Below are 20,945 nucleotides of genomic sequence, written 5' to 3' on the forward strand. Positions count from 1 at the left end.
TGCCGTGCGCGCCCCTACAGATTAGCAGCATAGTCCACGTCTATGAGCGTCTCAGTGTAGTCACGGCGCATGCGCATAAATGCTTTCATTGGTTTTCTGCTAAAGTGTTAGTTCAGTAGTAGAAGAAGAGCTGGCATCTTTAATGTGCCAGCATATCTTTTCGACTGGCGAGGTTGCCAGGCGACCTAATTTTGAGTTGGCCACGCACGCCTATAGTGTATACGACGACCCTCGGCTTGCTAATACCTAACCCAGCCTGTGCCCATAATGCCAGCAAAGTTTTACCATTTCCACCGCTTAGGTAGAGATGGACTGGTCTTGGCGCTAAAATGAGTTTGCTCTGTTCATTTCTTGTTATCCCACTATTATGGATGTGTTGCAACATCGAGTCTGTCATCAGTGTTTAAATAATTACATTATATATTTATATATATTGAATAAAGTACCCCCTCTTGTAAAATATAAGGATATTATAAGTTACTGAGGAGTCATGACCATACAAAAACACAAGGCTGAACAGGGGGTACCTTATTTATTATAATACATACGTTTCAGTGAGTCATGTGACAGAAATGACAGCAGTACACTCTGCTTATAAACAATGACATCACTAAGCACCGTTTATAAGGATATAATACACAAAAACCATGAATATCTTGTAAATTATAACCTCATAAATGGTGAGTTCTGATGTCATCAGTTATAAACGGTGAGTGCTGATGTAATTTCTGTCACATGACTCACTGAAATTTGTGTATTATAATAAATAAAGTACCCTCAGTTGCAAAATATGAGGATATTAGAAGTTACCTCGGAGTTCCATGACCTGTATAAAAACAATCGGCCTTCGGCCTCGCTCTTTTATATGTGTCATGAAACTCCTCGGTAATTTATAAATCCTTTTAATTTACAAGAGGGGGTACTTTATTCACTATATGATTTACAGGATATTCATGGCAATTTATTTCACACAATTTTTTATCTTATCCGACGTTTCGGTCCCACAACAGATAAGATGTAAATTTGTGTGAAATAAATTGACACTTCTTCACTTTACTACAGTGAGTTCTGATCCTCTGTTCCTATACTACAACATATTTGATTGTGCACCTCTGGCCTCAATTTGGATTGTGTGCAGGCACTGTGGGACATTATATCTAAAATTGAAATGGTTCTTTTTCCTCCAACTAACACCAGTAACATCCCGGAAGTATCCATCGTAGCTAACAATTCTACTATCACCCCCTCTCCCCAGGCCCGGTGCCTTGGGGTTATCCTAGATTCTGCCCTGTCATTTACTCCTCATATCGAGTCACTTATTAAATCATGTCACTTCCACCTAAGGAACATATCTAAAATTCGATAATTTATCACCCAAGATGCTGCCAAAATTCTTATTCACTCTCTCGTCCTATCACGTCTAGACTACTGTAAATCTCTTTTAATTGGCCTTCCCCTCCAGAGACTGTCACCTCTCCAGTCCATAATGAACACTGCTGCGAGGCTCATACACCTCAGCTCCTCCTCTGCCACGCCATTCTGTCAATCCCTGCACTGGCTTCCGCTACCTTTCAGAATCAAATTCAAATTAATGACCCTGACATTCAAAGCACTTCATAACTCTGCCCCACCCTACATCTCTGAACTCATCTCTATATACTCACATAACCGCTTACTACGCTCCTCTACTGACCTGCTACTCAACTCTTCTCTCGTTACCTCCTCACATGTTTGCATTCAAGACTTTGCAAGGGCTGCACCCCTCCTCTGGAATGCTCTCCCACGGTCTGTCCGACTTTCTCCCAACCTTTCTGCTTTCAAGAAATCTCTTAAAACGCACTTCTTTTGAGAAGCCTACCCTCACTCTGCTTAACTACCAAATGCAACACCACAAACAGTACCACATTTCTCACCCACTTAAAGGAAAACTATACCCCCCAAACAATGTAGGTCTCTATTAAAAGATACTGAGTAAAATAGCTCATGTGTAAAACCCTGCTTCATGGAAAATGAACCATTATCATAATAATATACTTTTTTTGTAGTATGTGCCATTGGGTAATCATAAATAGAAAATTGCCATTTTAAAAAATAAGGGCCGCCCCCTGAGATCGTAAGATTCACTGTGCACACATACAAACCACATGTAAGGTCACATGAGCCAATAAACAGACAGAGTTCTGCCTTTTGCTTCCTCACTTCTTCCTGTTACAGTTAGTGTTGTAGTATTTCTGGTCAGGTGATCTCTGAGACAGCATAGATACAGTCACGAAATGGTGGTTCAAGGCAAGAGATGTAAAAGGGCAATATTTATGTAAATATATATTCCAGTTTGGTAAGATTCTTTAATATGTCATTCAATTTGATATAAACTATCTGTTGCTTAAGTATTCATTTTGGGGGTATAGTTTTCCTTTAATTCAATCTTGCCCACTCCCACACCTTGTGTATTACTCCCTTCCCTTTAGAGTGTATGCTCTTTTGTAACTCCATATGTTCTATGTATATAATTCATGTGATTTAGTTGTATAATCACATATACTTTACAGTGCTATGCAATATGTTGGTGCTATATAAATACATGTTAATAATAATAATAATAATAATAATAATAATATATGCGACAGAGCTGATTTCTTCACACTGGGAAGCAGTTGCTGATGGAAAAACAGAGCCTATCATTAGTGTTTTACCATTTGTTTTACTATGGTTATGAGGAAAATGCCTGATTTCTGCTCAATATATTTTCAAAGACAAATTCTTTACATAGGGTATATAAAAATGTATACAACAAGCCTGAATAATGTTAAGGAGTGCTAGGAGTAAATAGTTTTTGAGCTATGCATCAGTTTACTTACATATAATGACATCTTTGTAACATTTTTCATACTGGGCTTTAATGTTATGGACCCAAATATGACTTCTGCCCCTATTTCTTTACCTGTTTCACCACTTGCCCAGCTCTGCTTTGTAGATGTGTCATTAACTCTCATCATGTTCATTCAACCTGGACCAGCTTAACCCCTAATGGAATATGGAATACAAGGGTAATTAATTGTATCTCTGGTATCTTACACCTCTCTCTTCTTTTTAAATATATCAATTATTAGGGATGCACCGAATCCACTTTTTTGGATTCGGCCGAACCCCCGAATCCTTCGTGAAAGATTCGGCAGAATACCGAACCGAATCCGAACCCTAATTTGCATATGCAAATTAGGGGTGGTAAGGGGAAAACATTTTTTCCTTCCTTGTTTTCTGACAAAAAGTCATGCAATTTCCCTCCCGCCCCTAATTTGCATATGCAAATTAGGATTCGGATTCGGTTCGGCTGGGATTCAGCCGAATCCGAATCCTGCTGAAAAAGGCTGAATCCTGGCCGAATCCCGAACCGAATCCTGGATTCGGTGCATCCCTATCAATTATGAATGATGTCTTTAAAATCCAGCTACCTCAAGTGTGAACTTTTTATTTTGATAAATAATTCACATTCAGTGTTTGATCTGGAGCCTACCAAAAAGTGTCAGTGTAACTTAATTTTTTTTTTTTAAGTGAATTACACCCTTCGAGCTACACAGTCTTGGGGAACCTTTTTTAAATATATTAGAAAGGTTTTCCCTTTTTAATTCCTACCAAAAAACCTGACATTTAGGGCACCCCAGGCCTAGCTATTGACACCATCAGTCATGGCTCCAGTGGGAGAGGTGCTGCATCTGCCAGAAGAAGTACAAGCAAGTGGGGCAAAGTCAGAATGACTAATGGGGGAATGTAATATAAATTGTTAATTGAAAAATAGTTTGCAATGCAAATAAATGCTCACAATGCGAACAGTTTTACCTTTGTTCTTCACATGACAGTAGGATAACGATTGTGAATTTTATAGTTTACAATAGTGCGCAGTGTGTGTGATAAAACTTCTTCTTGAAAAAGTTGTTAGGTTTGCTCCAAATGTTTACGCCACCTCCAATCACGTGCTAAAAGTGCGCAATATATTAATTAAAATTCAAATGCAAGAACAATTTGTTCTCTTTGTTTCTCTTTTATTACATTTCCCCCTAACTGAATAATCTCATTAGGTGGTGTTGTATCACCTATGGACCAGCTCAAAGCCCACTGGGAATCTCCTTGGTACACAGGTGGGCCAATCCATCTCTGCTCCCATGCACTTTTTGAAATGTGTATTAGATATGCAAAATAATATTTTTATGCAGCCTATAGTAAATCTTCCTTCATATAAAAAGTGGAGTTATATTTTGCAGAATGGATAAATAAATTTGTATCGTTATCAGTTTTGTCCAAGTGGAAGACAGATTACCTGCCCTCCAAAATGTCCTGTTTGGAAATGGGACAATAGGACACACAAACACATTTTGCGGCCAACACACAAAATAAATTGTGGTGCGCACAGTGAATTTTGTTTAAAAACCCACATTTTTTTTATTTATTTTGACCTGAGCGCACAGTTCTTAAAAATGCACACACAAGTTTAAAAAGAGCACACAAAAGAATTTAGGCATTAGAGTGAAGGTCGGTCAAGCCTCTATCCACTTAAACCACACCTACTTACATTCAGGTACCCCCATATTCTCAACAATCTGTCCACTTTCAGGTAGACCAAGTCCCTTTTTATTTGTACATTTACTAGTTAATTCAAGCACCCAACTACACCCCTGTTTCCCACAGCTACACCCTCCATAAAACCCATCTCACTTCTGACTCTTTTAATCATGACCTAATCTTTCCCAAACCCCATCCCCTTATAGCATCCCCAGGGTCGGACTGGCCCGGCAGGACACCTGAAAAAAACCCGGTGGGCCGGGGTTTACTGATAAACCTGCAAAACAAACAGTGCATTTGTTTATAATGAATTTATTTGCATATATTTCTATAATTACTTGGCAAAGCTGCCTTTTCTGTGAAATTACTTATATGGTCTAATTTTGCCTGACATTGCCTTCAGTCCAGCTACTGGCAGATGCTAATGTTGGTGCTTTTTTGCATCGCTGCCAACATTTTTCCAGGCACTTTGATTCTTCCATAACATTCATTTACGTTAGTGGCAAATCTGTAGCAGTTCAGCACACAGAGTGTCTCTATCTTAAGCTGCCAGTAGGTTAATTTGTGACTAAGCTACTTCTCAATGAAGAAAACACTTTAGTGGTTTAGGAAAATGTCCTGAATGCCCTTGAGGGAAATTATTATCTTCCCTTGAAGCCATGAATTTTAAACTGGACTTTATGAATGCTTACTGGGCAATTGTTCTTGATGATGACTGATGTCAGGGGCATAGCAATGAAAAAGAACTGAAAACACGTTGCTGCTATTATGGTTATTATCATCTGCCTCATCTGGCTGGCATGATGAGTAAATTGCACCAACAGCTGGTGTGCTTACATCAGAAACACTACTATAGTTTATATAGTTTATATAAGCAAGCTGTTGTCAAGGTTTAAGTTACATAGCAGATAACAGATGTAGAATCCAATTGTATTCCATTACAGAGCTTATCTGTTAACTACTAAGTAACCTGTGCCTTTTCATCTTAAAGGACCAGTAACATCAAAAAAAAAAATGTTAAAAAATTTGTTACTGCACAACAAAAATTAAAATTTCCTATCATACTTACCGTAAATTTCTTTTCCTGGCCACTTATCATGTCAGCAATACTATGGGTATTCGCCCCGCCCCCATACCCCAGTTAGCATTGTCCCTCCCCCAAAGAAAACGATAAAGGACCCAGCTCCTCCTCACTTACTTGTCTCATAATTTAGTCAACAGAGGGTGGGTTTGCTGACATGATAAGTGGCCAGGAAAAGAAATTTACGGTAAGTATGATAGGAAATTTTCATTTTTCCTGGCCACTTCATGTCAGCAATACTATGGGTTATACCCAAGCAATGACAACCAAACAAGAGGGAGGGCATAAACAGCTTTTAATCAACAGAAAAAGACCGCAGAACTGCGGAAGCAAAATTATGTTGAGAAGGTTTCTTAACATTCAAACGATAGAACTTAAAGAAGGTTCGAGCAGATGACCAAACTGCTGTCTCACAAATTGCCGATTCTGAAACCTCCGCCTCTGCTGCCCAGGAGGTAGCTACAGCCCTTGTTGAATGAGCTTTTAGCCCTGCTGGTGCCTGCTTGCCTTGAAGATTGTAAGATTTTTGTATCAAGATTACAATCCATCTAGCAATTGTAGACTTCGCTGGCTGTTCCCCTTTTCGAGGACCTGCCGGTATCACAAACAGACTTCCAGACTTTCTCAAAGACTGAGTCATAGCCAAATAATGTTTCAGCATCCTCACCGGATCTAGCTTCTGGAGCTTCGAGGAAAGGTTGGGCTCGTCCGGTATGATAGGGATTATTATGTCCTGTGCAAGGTGAAATGTGGAAACCACCTTGGGTAGAAATGAGTCTGGAGGCTTTAAAATTACTTTATCCGGCCAAAAGGAAATGTTTTGCTCTTCTACAGACAGAGCATGTAGGAGACTGACTCTCGCTGCTGAAACTATTGCCACCAAGAATAAAGTCTTTAGGGTCACCAACCATAAGGACGCCTCTTGCAAAGGCTCGAATGGAGGTTCACAAAGGGCTTTCAGCACCATTGGTAGATCCCAAACAGGAGATAAAGTCCTTTTTGGAGGACAAATCTTTAACGTGGCTGAGAAGAAACGCTTTACTAACGGATCTTCTGCCCATCTTATCCCAGTCATCGCTGAAAGTGCTGCTACATGAACTTTTAGAGTTCTGTATTGCAAACCTTTGCTCAATCCTTCCTGCAGGAATTCTAAAACCTGAGGTAAAGGTGGTGGAAAACAGGAATTTGCCTTCTCCAATTGCCATAGGAGAAATCTTTCCCAAATCTTATAATATGTGGTAGACGTATTACTTTTTCTTGCCTTAAGCAATGTAACCACCACTGCTTCAGAGAGGCCCAAGGCTACAAGCCTTTTGCGCTCAATCTCCATGCCATCAACGAGAGCGAGTGCGGGTCTGGATGTGACACTGGTCCCTGGGTCAGTAGATTCTCCCTCACAGGAATCGGCCACGGGTCTGCTACTGCCAGTCTTCTGAGCAGAGGAAACCATGGGCGATGAGGCCAATAAGGGGCCACGAGGATTAGCTCTGCTTCCTCCTGAATAACCTTCAGTAGGACTTGAAGGAGGAGAGGGATTGGTGGGAACACATAGGCTAGACGGAACGACCAGGGCTGAAGGAGTGCATCTGTCCCCTGAGCTAGAGGGCTGAAATGTCTTGCATAGAATATAGGCAGTTGAGCATTGTCCGGAGAGGCCATGAGGTCCACTTCCGGAAGACCCCACTTCTCTACTAGCTGGTGGAAAATGTCTGGATGCAGCTTCCACTCGTGTTTTGACAAAGTCATACGACTGAGAAAGTCCGCTTTCTGATTGTGAATCCCTGGAATATGAACTGCTGTCAGATTCTCCAGATTCTGCTCTGCCCAGCTCAGGATTGGACATACTGCTTTCCATAATAGCAAACTTCTTGTTCCTCCTTGTTTCCTTATATAGGATACTGCTGAGGAATTGTCTCCCTTGACTTTTACCGCCATTCCTTTTATATCTGGAGCAAAGGCCTGCAGTGCTTGAAACACTGCTCTTAGTTCTAACACATTTGCGTGCACTTTCAATGGAGACTTCCAGGTTCCTTGAGCCACACTGCTCTCCAGGAGAGCTCCCCAACCTTGGGAGGAGGCATCCGTTGTTATTATCCTCCAATTTATTGGAGCAAGGGGAAAACCCCTGGACAAATTTGAAGGGTTCATCCACCATTGAAGGCTGACCTTGAGTTCGGGAGAAAGAGGAATTAACTGATTCCAATTGATTTCCCATCGATTCCAATGGGTCAGGAAATAACGTTGTGCCTCCCTCATATGGAATCTGGCCCATTTGGTCATTGGAATGGAGGCTGCCATCAAACCTAGGAGAGACATAAATCGTCTTGCTGAAACCTCCCCTTGGAGACAGAAATCTTCCATTTCTTTCACCATGCGCTCTATCTTCCGTTGTGGCAACTGAACCACATTGTCTGCCGTGTTGAATAGAGCCCCCAGGTAAATTAGGGATTGAGATGGCTGCAACTGACTTTTTTCCCAGTTGATTAACCACCCGTGAGATTGAAGAAAAGAAATTGCAATCTCTCTGTGTAACAAAAGGACTTCTGGAGACCCTGCGGATAGGAGGATATCGTCCAAGTAATGCCAGACCGTCAGGCCCTGTTTCCTTAGCTCTGCGACCAGGGTGATGAGTACCTTGGTAAACGTTCTTGGAGATGTTGAGAGACCAAAGGGAAGGGCCCGAAACTGAAAATGCCTGTGTCCAAGTGCAAAGCGTAGAAAACGCTGATGCTGATCTGCTATCGGAAGATGAAGGTATGCATCTTTCAAATCGATCGACAAGAGCCAGTCTCCTGCCTGGACTGCCGCAATAATGGTGTTTATCGACTCCATTTTGAATTTTTGAAGATGCACCCAGGAATTCAGTTTCTTCAAATCCAGCACTGGCCTCCACCCTCCCGAAGCCTTCTTCACTAGAAAGAGTAGGGAATAAATGCCTTTTTCCCTTTCTTCCTGAGGCACTGGCACCACTACCTCCTGGTCCAACATGATTTGGACATACTCTTCGAGGGCTTTTTTCTTTTCTTGACCTCGAGGGATAGGGGAAACCAAAAAAAAATTCAGAGTTGGAACCGACAAAAATTCTATGCGGTAACCTCTTTTCAATAAATCCAGTACCCACTGGTCTGAAATTGACTGCTTCCAGACCTCGTAAAACCTTGAAAGCCTTGCCCCTACTCGAGCATCCATTACTCCATGATCGTCAGGAGGATTTCTTAGAAGTTGGGGACAGTTTGAGCTTGTTCCCCCTAATAACTGCGGAGTGACCCCCTCTCCAAGATGACTGTCTTGAACTGCCTCTGCCAAAGTATCTATAGTTACTGGCATAACCTCTAGCTCTTCCTGAGCCTCGAAAAAAAAAACCTTTAAAGGGTTGAGCCTTCGATTTTTTCCTTTCTTGCGGCAGGAAAGAACTCTTCCCACCTGTCGCTTTTTCTATGACCTCTTGTAATTTAGGACCAAAAAGATTTTCCCCAACATAAGGTAGGTTACAGAGACTTAGTTTAGAAGCCGCATCTGCACCCCAAGATCTGAGCCATAATGCTCTTCTTGCCGACACTGATACTGCCATTGACCTGGAAGCCAACCGCGTCAAATCCACTGCCGCTTCCGACATAAATGCCACTGCCATCTTTAATTCTGATAATCCAGCACTAATGTCAGATGTATCCGTACCTTCAGCAATCGCTTTATCCAAACTGTCGATCCACAAGGAGACTGCCTTTGCCACTGAAACTAGAGCTACTGCCGGCTTACATGAGGCTCCTGCCACTTGATATGCCTTACGAAGCTCCGTCTCCACTCTTCTATCCATGGGATCTCTTAGTACTGACGAGTCATCAATTGGCAAAATTGTCTTCTTTGCCAAATGAATCACAGGTGAATCCACTGCTGGGGCTGCATCCCAGTTCTTGGTATCCTGTTCTTTAAATGGATATAACTTTGCAAATCTCGTAGTCATAGAAGCAAAAGAAACCTTTTTAGCTGCTTTACCCCATTCTGCCGAGATTAATTCTGCCACTTCCGGAAAAAGAGGAAAAAATTGTTTTGGCTTTGAATAAGATGGGAGCACCTTAGACTTCTGAGCGTCCGCTACCTCTTCTACCCCCAAGATTAATTTTATTGCTTTAATTAACGGAGGGATTAAGGTCAAATCAAAGGATGAAGATTCTGTCTCCTCTTCTTCCTCCTCAGAAAACAATTCCGACATTGGTTCTAGACTTTCCTCTCCTGAGAAATCAGAGGAGTCGGACTCCTCCCTGGACACTGAAGCCCCTTGGCCTGAAGGGATTTCACTAACAGGCGTATCCTGTAGTAGAAGGCCAAAGCATGATTTACAAAACTTCTTCCCCGGTAAAGGAGCGTCAAAGCAGCCTGCACAAACTTGAGAAGAAGAGCCAAGCTTCCTTCTTTTCCTCTGCAAGGACTCCATAAGGCAAGCTGCAGAGACAATAACCAAAAACCATTTGAAAATGACAGTGAGAAAAAAAAAAAAAAAAAAACTGCTAAGAGAAAACTAAGAGGGACATACCAAGCAACAAGGGCAGCTGTAACTGAGGCTGTAAGATCACCAGTACACTTCAGTACCTCCTGGTATGCTACAAGCAATACAGGAGAAAACAATGAAAATTGAGTTTTTACAAACCCGACCTTTCTGTAAGACAGGCATCTGATTACCTAAATCCCAAGATTGGAGTGCTGTCACAGGTCTGTATCACCGGGTTGGTGTCAGGTGCCTTCAGGTGTCGGGCTCAATACTGCCCAAAAAGCCCAAAAATTGTGTATCACAAAACAAGAGGCCTGCGGCACAACTGTTGCAATTGAAAAAGTGGTTAGTATTTATTCATCTCATAAAAAAACGGCAACGTTTCGGGCCTCCACTGTGCCCTTTATCAAGCCTATTGGTGTAAACATGTGCCAAACATTTATAGTGGAAGAGGGTGTAGTCACGCCTCTCATCCCTCCCCCAAGGTCAAAGTTCACAGTGTCCATATTGTGTTTCCGTGATTCATAGTCCATAGCAACCGTTATCAAAAATATCATTTTCTGTTGGTATGGCATTATACAGTTGCACATATTGTATCCCAATTAAAATGTATCAAAAAACATTGTAACACACAGTGGTAAAAGTGATATTAAAATTGAAACATCCAAAAGCTAAATGTTATAAGGAATTGATCTATACAGGCCTGAGATATCATCTGGCACCCATGTGGCATAAGATACTCAGCACTCTCCATGAGACACTTCATTGTATGTGCAAAATGGTACCGATACTCAGGAAATTTCCTGCAGATCATGCTCCTTAGAAAAAAGAAAAAGAGATATGTTAAAAACATATATATATATATATATATACATATATATATAGTACATATATTAGATCAATCATTTATTTTCTACACCAATTAAAAACAATTATAAACAGGACTCCGTACCTCATATTAAGTATTATTAATTAGATGAACATTGCTGGGGTATACTCCCTATTCAGTCCCCGAGGCCAAATCGTATCCAGCCTGTGTATCCACCGCATTTCTAATTTCTTAAGCATCAAAACCCTGTCACCACCTCGTCTAGGGGTCTCTACTGAATCGATGACCTGAAAGCGTAATTGACTAACCGTGTGTCTAGCCTCCTGAAAGTGTGCTGGAACTGGGAGGGCTGTCAGTTGTTTGCGAATTGTGGATTTGTGCTTAGAGATGCGGTCTTTGACCTTTTGTGTAGTTTCGCCAATATAAAGTAAACCGCAAGGGCATTTCAATAGATAAACCACGTAAGAGGAATCACATGTATAATAATTCTTTATAGTGTATTTTTTCCCGGAATGCGGATGGTAAAACACATCCCCCTTGGTAACCGAATTACATTGTGTGCAGTTAAGGCAGGGAAAAGTGCCAAACTTTGGATTGCATAAAAAGCGTGTGGCTTGCTGTTTTAAGGGTCCAATATCCGCTCTTACCAATCGGTCTTTAAGATTTCTGGCACGTTTGTAGGCCATTAATGGTGGTTGTTGGAATGCCGGTATATCGGACAAACATGATGTAAGCAAATGCCAGTGTTTATGTATAATTTTAGTGACATGTTTGCTGGCAGTAGAAAACCCTGAAACAAACACAATCCTATTTTCATTAGTTTTGTTTCCACTGGGGGGTTGTAGCAATTCTGCCCTACTCTTATTGTTAATTAGAGATAGACCCTTATTTAAAACATCCTCAGGGTACCCCCTCTCTTTAAAGCGGTCAGTCATTTCTTCAATTCTCTTTGTATATGTGTGTGGATCAGATACGATTCTTTTAACCCTCGAGTATTGTGTGTATGGAAGGGAACATTTGAGGGGATGCGGGTGAAAACTGTCAAAATGTAAAATACTGTTTTTATCAGTTGATTTTCTAAAAAGGTCAGTTTCCAATTTAGTTCCCCTTCTAAAGATATTCACATCCAGAAAGCTAATGCAGTTTTTATCCATTGTCCATGTGAATTTAATGGAAGATTCCATATCATTCAGAAAGCCTATAAAGGCTGTCAATGTGTCAGGGGGACCGTCCCATACCATTAGTAGGTCGTCTATATAGCGGACATATAGTCGGCAGTGGGCTTTATAGAGGGGGTGTGTATAAACCAGGTGTGTTTCTAGGTAAGCCATGAACAAGTTCGCATAGCTTGGTGCCACATTACTTCCCATCGCCGTCCCCTGTTGTTGTAAGTAGAAAGTATCCCCAAAAAGAAAGTAATTTTGATGTAGGATAATTTCCAACAAATCCATAATGAATATTTTTTGGGGTGTAGTGTAGTCACAATCATCTAGAAAATATCTCACAGCTGTGAGACCTGAAAGATGTTTAATGGAGGTATATAAGCTGGAAACATCAAGACTGACCAAAGTTATATCATATGACGGTAATTGTAGAGTTTCCAAAATTGTGAGCAAATGTTTAGTGTCTTTTACATAGGAGGTGGTATTATGTACTAAAGGTTGTAGGATCTTATCTACATATATTGCCAAGGGACTAAGTACCGAATCCGTACCTGCCACTATAGGTACACACATATACAAAGAGAATTGAAGAAATGACTGACCGCTTTAAAGAGAGGGGGTACCCTGAGGATGTTTTAAATAAGGGTCTATCTCTAATTAACAATAAGAGTAGGGCAGAATTGCTACAACCCCCCAGTGGAAACAAAACTAATGAAAATAGGATTGTGTTTGTTTCAGGGTTTTCTACTGCCAGCAAACATGTCACTAAAATTATACATAAACACTGGCATTTGCTTACATCATGTTTGTCCGATATACCGGCATTCCAACAACCACCATTAATGGCCTACAAACGTGCCAGAAATCTTAAAGACCGATTGGTAAGAGCGGATATTGGACCCTTAAAACAGCAAGCCACACGCTTTTTATGCAATCCAAAGTTTGGCACTTTTCCCTGCCTTAACTGCACACAATGTAATTCGGTTACCAAGGGGGATGTGTTTTACCATCCGCATTCCGGGAAAAAATACACTATAAAGAATTATTATACATGTGATTCCTCTTACGTGGTTTATCTATTGAAATGCCCTTGCGGTTTACTTTATATTGGCGAAACTACACAAAAGGTCAAAGACCGCATCTCTAAGCACAAATCCACAATTCGCAAACAACTGACAGCCCTCCCAGTTCCAGCACACTTTCAGGAGGCTAGACACATGGTTAGTCAATTACGCTTTCAGGTCATCGATTCAGTAGAGACCCCTAGACGAGGTGGTGACAGGGTTTTGATGCTTAAGAAATTAGAAATGCGGTGGATACACAGGCTGGATACGATTTGGCCTCGGGGACTGAATAGGGAGTATACCCCAGCAATGTTCATCTAATTAATAATACTTAATATGAGGTACGGAGTCCTGTTTATAATTGTTTTTAATTGGTGTAGAAAATAAATGATTGATCTAATATATGTACTATATTTATGTTTTTAACATATCTCTTTTTCTTTTTTCTAAGGAGCATGATCTGCAGGAAATTTCCTGAGTATCGGTACCATTTTGCACATACAATGAAGTGTCTCATGGAGAGTGCTGAGTATCTTATGCCACATGGGTGCCAGATGATATCTCAGGCCTGTATAGATCAATTCCTTATAACATTTAGCTTTTGGATGTTTCAATTTTAATATCACTTTTACCACTGTGTGTTACAATGTTTTTTGATACATTTTAATTGGGATACAATCTGTGCAACTGTATAATGCCATACCAACAGAAAATGATATTTTTGATAACGGTTGCTATGGACTATGAATCACGGAAACACAATATGGACACTGTGAACTTTGACCTTGGGGGAGGGATGAGAGGCGTGACTACACCCTCTTCCACTATAAATGTTTGGCACATGTTTACACCAATAGGCTTGATAAAGGGCACAGTGGAGGCCCGAAACGTTGCCGTTTTTTTATGAGATGAATAAATACTAACCACTTTTTCAATTGCAACAGTTGTGCCGCAGGCATCTGATTACCTGACTGGAACAGAAAAACTGAAGTATCCACTTCCAAATGTATGCATTTTCCAGCATACAAAAATGGCGACCACTTTAAAAAAGCTGAAAAAACATGCGCCAGAAAAACATGCGCCAGAAAAACGTGCGCGCGACAAAAAACGTGCGCGCGACAATACGCACGCGCGTGCGCGACCATACGCACGCGCGCGAAAAAAACGTGCACTCGAAAACATGCACCCTAGGAAGTATGTTTGGTAAAAAAAACCACCTGGGATCTCACACACCAGTAGCGACTTTTTAAATCACTAACCTGGAGTAGCCTGTAATAAGGAATTGGATTCCTGCTGAGGGGGCTTCATGCGACAGTCTTACTGAATGAATAGCCCTCAGAAATCGCCAACCTTTCTGAAGAGTTGGATCTGAACATAAGCCGCCGCCAAGATGTCCCATGCTAACTAGAATGAAGACTAAGCAAAAAAGACAAGTAAGTGAGGAGGAGCTGGGTCCTTTATCGTTTTCTTTGGGGGAGGGACAATGCTAACTGGGGTATGGGGGCGGGGCGAATACCCATAGTATTGCTGACATGAAGTGGCCAGGAAAAAAATAAACACCAAGTCAAATGAAACTTTTAAATAGCAAAGCCTTTATTAAGAAATAAGTTACAGAAAGTCCTCTCTGTCTTCCTTCCACCCCTACTCTCAGATAGAGACATGCGGCGCCTGATTACATCCCAGTTATAGACAGAACAGGTTACAGGCGTCCAGCAGCAGTGTCACAGGCTCTCCTCTTCACCGTGCATTGGCTTCCCTCCTCTGCTCTCCTCACCTCCCTCTTACAAACGAGGTGCGATCCTGATCAGTTACAAGCGATAGGGTTAATCCCAGGCCAGTTCCCACGTGGGAGCGACAAGGATAATCACTGATTGGTTGCTATGGTTTACTGCCAGGTACAAATTTGCCCGTTAATATCAACCCAACAATGATGTCAATGACCTTGCTGTTTTTACATAGTAAGATTAATTGTGTTTTTGCTCATTTACATTATAATTGAACATCCAAGGGCAGCCACAGTGCTATTCAGGTGTAAACAAATAGAATAGGTTAATATGCTGAGTTGCAAAAGCAGAGTAGTTGGCAGCTTGTAAAGTGTAATAATTTATTTTATATGAGTGTTGTTAATTCTCATTAGTCATCAGGTTGCAATGTGGATAAGAGGAAATCCCAGCCAGATGTTATATATATACTGTATAAAGAAGAGATCGGGAGGTAACTTCCTGAGAGAAGATTACGGGAATGACACTGGAGATCCTGAGGCCTGCCACCTTATAGAGGTACTAAGGAGAGCAGTAGATGGGTTATTTAGTTATAGGGTAGTTTGGTGAAGCTCATTGTAGTCAGCAAGAGGTGCAGGTTGTATAGCTGAGCAACTGAACTCCAATTAGGAGAGAGGAAAGCACTAGAGTTTTGGCGGTACCACACCAAGATTAGGAAACCAGAAGAGAGGGGACTAGGGTAGATGGGGCCTAGCACCTAGTATGCAGGGAAACATTTTCTTTCATTTCTTACTTTGTCAACTCTATAAAATAAATTAAGAAATATTAAACATATTTCTTGATCTACTAATTAATCAGAAGAAGCATTTACAAGCCTGTCTTAAATGTTCCTGTAAATAAAGAGACAGACATCAGAACCAAGGAAATAAAAAAATCTCATCTTTATTCTTGTGGCTCAATTGTAATGGAGATCACCGTTTTTCTGGTAATAGCATTTTCCTGCATGCAGTTCACTAATACACTAGAAGCCAATAAATTTAGTAAAAGGAGGCATGTTACATTGAGTATTTTTTCCTGTGTAATACATAAGATAGTAAATGATTATGCAAATGTGTTACTCTGTTGTGGGGGGGGTGTCAACCCCAATTTTTCAAAAGTTCTTGTGCACAATGAAAGGATAAATATAAACTATATTAACAAACTTCTGAAAAGACTGGAAGAAATTCTTGATTACTATTACAATTTGTAACAATAGGTCTATGCATTTTTAAAATACATTATGAAACTGAAAAAAAGTGGTGATATTGTGATAACTTTTCACGCTAAGGGGCAGATTTATCAAGGGTCAAATTTAGACGTAATGAGAGTTTTTTTGAACTCCCAAAACTTCGAAATTCGAATAAAAAAAGACCAATCAAAATTTATTAAAACATAAAAAAGTTTTTAACTTTGGGTGAATAGGCTGTATTCAAATTGTTTAAATTAAAGTTTTTGCTCATTTGATCGAATTTGAATCTAAATATTTGCCGGTACATTTTGATATTCGAATAGTCTATTTTTTTCAAATTCAAATAGAATTTTGGCCTATTCGATAGTCGAAGTACACAAAAATAGCTCGAAATTCAATTTTTTTTATTTCGAATTTTCACTTCGACCCTTGATAAATCTGCAATTAAATGTGCGTGAATATTATTACCATTTATTAACCCACTCTTAGATTATGATTTAACCACCCCAGGTGGCAGAGAGATCATAAAAGGATTTTGGGTGCCAGTGAGTAAATAATTATGACCTATGTAAGTATGATCCTGATGTAAAACCTGCTGTTATATATTATTATATACAAAATGTTACAAATAAAAGCACTTTTTTTTTTTTTGCAATATTTAGATTTTCTTACAAAATCTCTGACCACTTTTTTTTTTTTTTTTTAAATAGAATGAGCAGATTACAACAGGTCAACTTTCATCTTAGTGCACAACCAGCAAAAGCCAAATCAGGGTGTTAATATAATAAATTATTTAATAGGGATGCACCGAATCCACTATTTCGGAAATTTGGCCGAATACCGAACCGAATCCTAATTTGCATATGCTAATTAGGGGTGGGAAGGGTAAAACATGTTTTACTTCCTTGTTTTGTGACAAAAAGTCACGTGATTTCCCTCCCCGCCCCTAATTTGCATATGCATTCGGATTCGGTTCGGCCAGGCAGAAGGATTTGGCCGAATCCGAATCCATCTGAAAAAGGCCGAATCCTGGCCGAATCCCGAACCGAATCCCGGATTCGGTGCGTCCCTATTATTTAATGTTTTATATGATCTTTTAATGGAATGATGCAATAATAAGTTATGGTTCAGTAGACAGTGGGAAATAAAAAAAACAATAGCAAAATTAACATTAACGTAGCTTTGTAAATGTAGAAGATTCAATGTATAAAAAGAATTTACTACCTGAATTTCAACAACATAAGTTAGGGGTTACACCCCATATAAAAACTTAGAACTTTACTCCCAGATGGTGAAACTAATATTTACAAGCTGTGAAGTTTTATTAATGACATGGGAGAATGTTGGGACAAAAAAGTTTAAACAGTGATGGTTTTATTTAGATTTATTTGGTATTTTCCTCACCTATAGAACAAACAAGTGAAGTGCTTTATTTGATACAAAGGAGCACTTGAACAAAAAAGACAAAATATTTTTCTGGGTCTCCAGAAATGGACAGGAAGCACATACTAGCTCATTGATCTATGACACCTTTACTGTTGCTCAGTTGAATGTGAAGAAACAGAAGTTATTTGATTTTTTCATTAAGAACAGACAAGCACACAAATAATTAACACATACAACCTCAACATAAGTTTTGGTCAGGTTTACCAGTTACTCATCACTAATTTTTTGGGTGTACAACCTTTGATGTTCCTAAAAACATCCGTTGTTAGTGAAAACCTGCCAATTGACTACCTTATATACTTAGAAAATTGCTATTCCTGACCCAGGAGACACTTGCCCACCACTTGCAACTTGCTAGTGTGCACCATTTGCTTTGCTAAAAAATAGAAACCATGTTCTAAAACTCTTCTTAACATGTTAAACCTCATGTGTATTTCTTTGCAAGCTCACTTCTGTTTTTTCCTCCAATAGGACTATTTAATAGGAAGTTAAATGATCTTAATGATAAATGTTCTTAATGAAACTGAATACAGTCAATAAACCCTAATTTAAAAAAGCAAAATACTGAAGGAACATTAGTATCATTGGATAGAGTGCATATGTTAGATCCATATTATTAAAGATAAATAAAAAAAACTATTGAAAGTTTGAAGTTATTCTCAAATGAGGTATAAATGCAACAAGAATGGCCAGATTTACCAAAATGTTACATTAGAGTTTACAACAGAAAAACTCATCTGGCTTCAATTCATTTCTATTGGATTTTTAGAAATGTATTTATGAATTGGTGAAAGCTATAGTTCACCATGTGATAAATACAGGTCTAAAAATCCCATAGGAATTAATAGGATGTAGGTGAGTTGTTCTGTGGTAAAAACTAATTTCACATTTTGGTAAAACTGGCCCTAACTCATATGAAATAGGAAAATTATTGCTTGTGTGAATGTTAAAACTTTCTCATTATATGTTATAATATATTAAAAAAATTCAAACTTACATTGTCACCTAATCATATATAAATGCTGGATTTTGCACAGATAATTAACCTAGGTTGATATGGTATTTATTGTGACCCTAACACATTTGTTGGCAACTTTTTTCCTCTCCTCTTTCCACCTTTTCTCACTTGTGTATGCTTACATAAATGCAAGGAGGGATTGCTGTTTGTTGATAGCAATGACTCCTACCTACCAAACCTGTACGCCAACTCCAAGAACAGTATAAACCGCCTTCGAGGAAATTTTCATGTTTTGCCCTCCACCAAGAACTCATTCAAAATAGACCATATGATATGACTGTAAAAGAAGTCTTGGCACTACTTTCCTAAACAACAAATATGTAAATATAAAATATTACTCACTTTCTTTATACTGTATATATATATATATATATATATATATGGTATATATTACTATATATAACTAAGGAACAGATTTATTAATCTTTAGAAAGAAGATTTATCATAATTTGTCTATCCATTTTTAAATAAAAAAAAAAAAAAAGGAAGGATAAAAATGACACCACCTAAAACTGCCTAAATGCCATAGATGTCAATGGGAAGTGTATCTTCAGCATTCAAGCAAGGTGATAATGGAGTTTTTTCCTGTGATTTTAAACCAATAGCAAATTGTAATTTTTTTTTCAATGTCAACATGACTGTGATTAAACCATTTCAGATTTTCTTTTTATATAAATGGGATTGTGGGAAAACTATGCATAATGTGTTTCCTGCAAACAGGTTGAATTGAATCATAACAAAAGTATATCTGTCACCAAATGTAGCCATAGGTTTCAACCTGTAAACATCCAGGACACAGTTGATAAAGTGCACCCTTTTGTATTCTTCAAAAAGTACATCACTAATTCTCTCATCTTATTTATCACTCAAGAACAAACTATTAGGACATTCAGGAATCGAATTTCATTCAGAAGACTCACATAAAGTTAAATCAGAAATGTGTAGTGTGAACTAATCTTACAGAAACCATAAACTAGATGTTTGAAAAATAATTGGTAAATATGGTATTAAAGAAATATATTCAGTATTGGGTGCATTTTGAGAGGACTGACCTTGTGTTGCAAGCTATTTTAGCATATGTCTGCTACCACCATAAACTGTTTGTGGATGAAATTACTATTCATGCATGGTGTGTATTTGCCTGCTACAAAAGCTGTAAGCTGAATTTCAATCTGTCCATTCAAAAGCAGTTTGTACTGGGAATTGCTACTTATTTTCTTATTGCATTACAGATTTATAGAGGTAGCAATAATTATAAGCTTCAGGAACTCTTGTAGTCTAGGGCACAATTATCCACCTTCTGTCTCTGCATTATACATCTGTGTTGGTCAAAAATAACCTTATGCTCGTCAGGTTAAATATAATGGGGAGAAGCTATATAAGCCTCATGAAGGATGAAGTAACTCATCAAATGGAATTCAGAAGATACCACTGCATATATTTTTCCACTGTGAAGGTTTAATGCTAGAAGGAATTAGTACATACAATCTATCATTCCTACTGCCTTTTCCTGATGGTATATTATGTGATAAGAATACTTTAACACTTGCCTATTATTCAGTAGAAGGTTAACGTTTAAGATGATGATAGTTTATTGGCTGCATGGTCAAGATTATCAGACCCACATCATCAAATGTTAAATATTAACATTTTATACATTTATTACATTTACAGTGGACTAGAGCATAGCAGTGTTTTTAAATAAAAAATAAAGTGAATTAAAATAATTACTTAAGGGCTGAACAAAGAACATTGACTATAAAAAAATATGATTGTGCATTACAATTCAATTAGTAGAATATGGGGACATGTAACAGACACTATCCCCAAGTCTAAGGGGCAGATTTATCAAGGGTCGAATTGAAAATTTGAATTAAAATTTATTTTATGGTCAAAACCGTCAAATTCAACTAGGGAGTTATCCAAATTCAAATTGAGTTTTTTTTTAAATTTGAATTAGATTTTTAAAATGTATCATACTGTGGCTCTTTAAGAATTTGAATTTGACTATTTGCCACCTAAAACCTGCCGATTGCTGTTTAAGTCAATGGGAGAGGTCCAGGGATCAATTCGGAGATATTTCCAGCCTTCCTGACATTAAAGTTATTTTCAAGAAAAAACTCGAATCAAGTTTGATCGAATTCAATTCAATACAAATTGTATGGTCGTTTAAATTACTCCAAGTTTTAAAAAATCTATTTTATTAATAAATTTTGATTAGTCTAATTTTCGGATTTATGGGAGTTTATGGAAGTTTTAAAAAACTCAGATGAATTTGAAAATTGACCCTTGATAAATGCGCCTCTAACTGTTTCACTATATGTGAAAATTCTTGATATACTTTATTTGACA

General features: G+C 38.8%; 1 protein-coding gene across 1 annotated transcript; it reads right to left on the bottom strand.

The window, feature by feature from the left end:
* Nucleotides 1–8,840: 8,840 nt before the first annotated feature.
* Nucleotides 8,841–14,193, bottom strand: LOC121397964. Its single transcript, XM_041576284.1, has 2 exons — nucleotides 14,148–14,193; nucleotides 8,841–10,315 (listed from the first exon to the last, which is right to left on the bottom strand). The coding sequence occupies exon 2, from the start codon at nucleotides 10,068–10,070 to the stop codon at nucleotides 8,841–8,843; it is 1,230 nt and encodes a 409-aa protein (XP_041432218.1). The 5' UTR covers nucleotides 10,071–10,315; nucleotides 14,148–14,193.
* Between the last annotated feature and the right edge of the window lie 6,752 nt (nucleotides 14,194–20,945).

This window comes from Xenopus laevis, chromosome 9_10L, assembly GCF_017654675.1.
Source record: "Xenopus laevis strain J_2021 chromosome 9_10L, Xenopus_laevis_v10.1, whole genome shotgun sequence".
Lineage (NCBI taxonomy): Eukaryota > Metazoa > Chordata > Amphibia > Anura > Pipidae > Xenopus > Xenopus laevis.

Bases quoted from the DNA above. Each gene is read 5' to 3' on its own strand.
- LOC121397964 (XM_041576284.1), bottom strand. From the start codon at position 10,070: ATGGAGTCCTTGCAGAGGAAAAGAAGGAAGCTTGGCTCTTCTTCTCAA.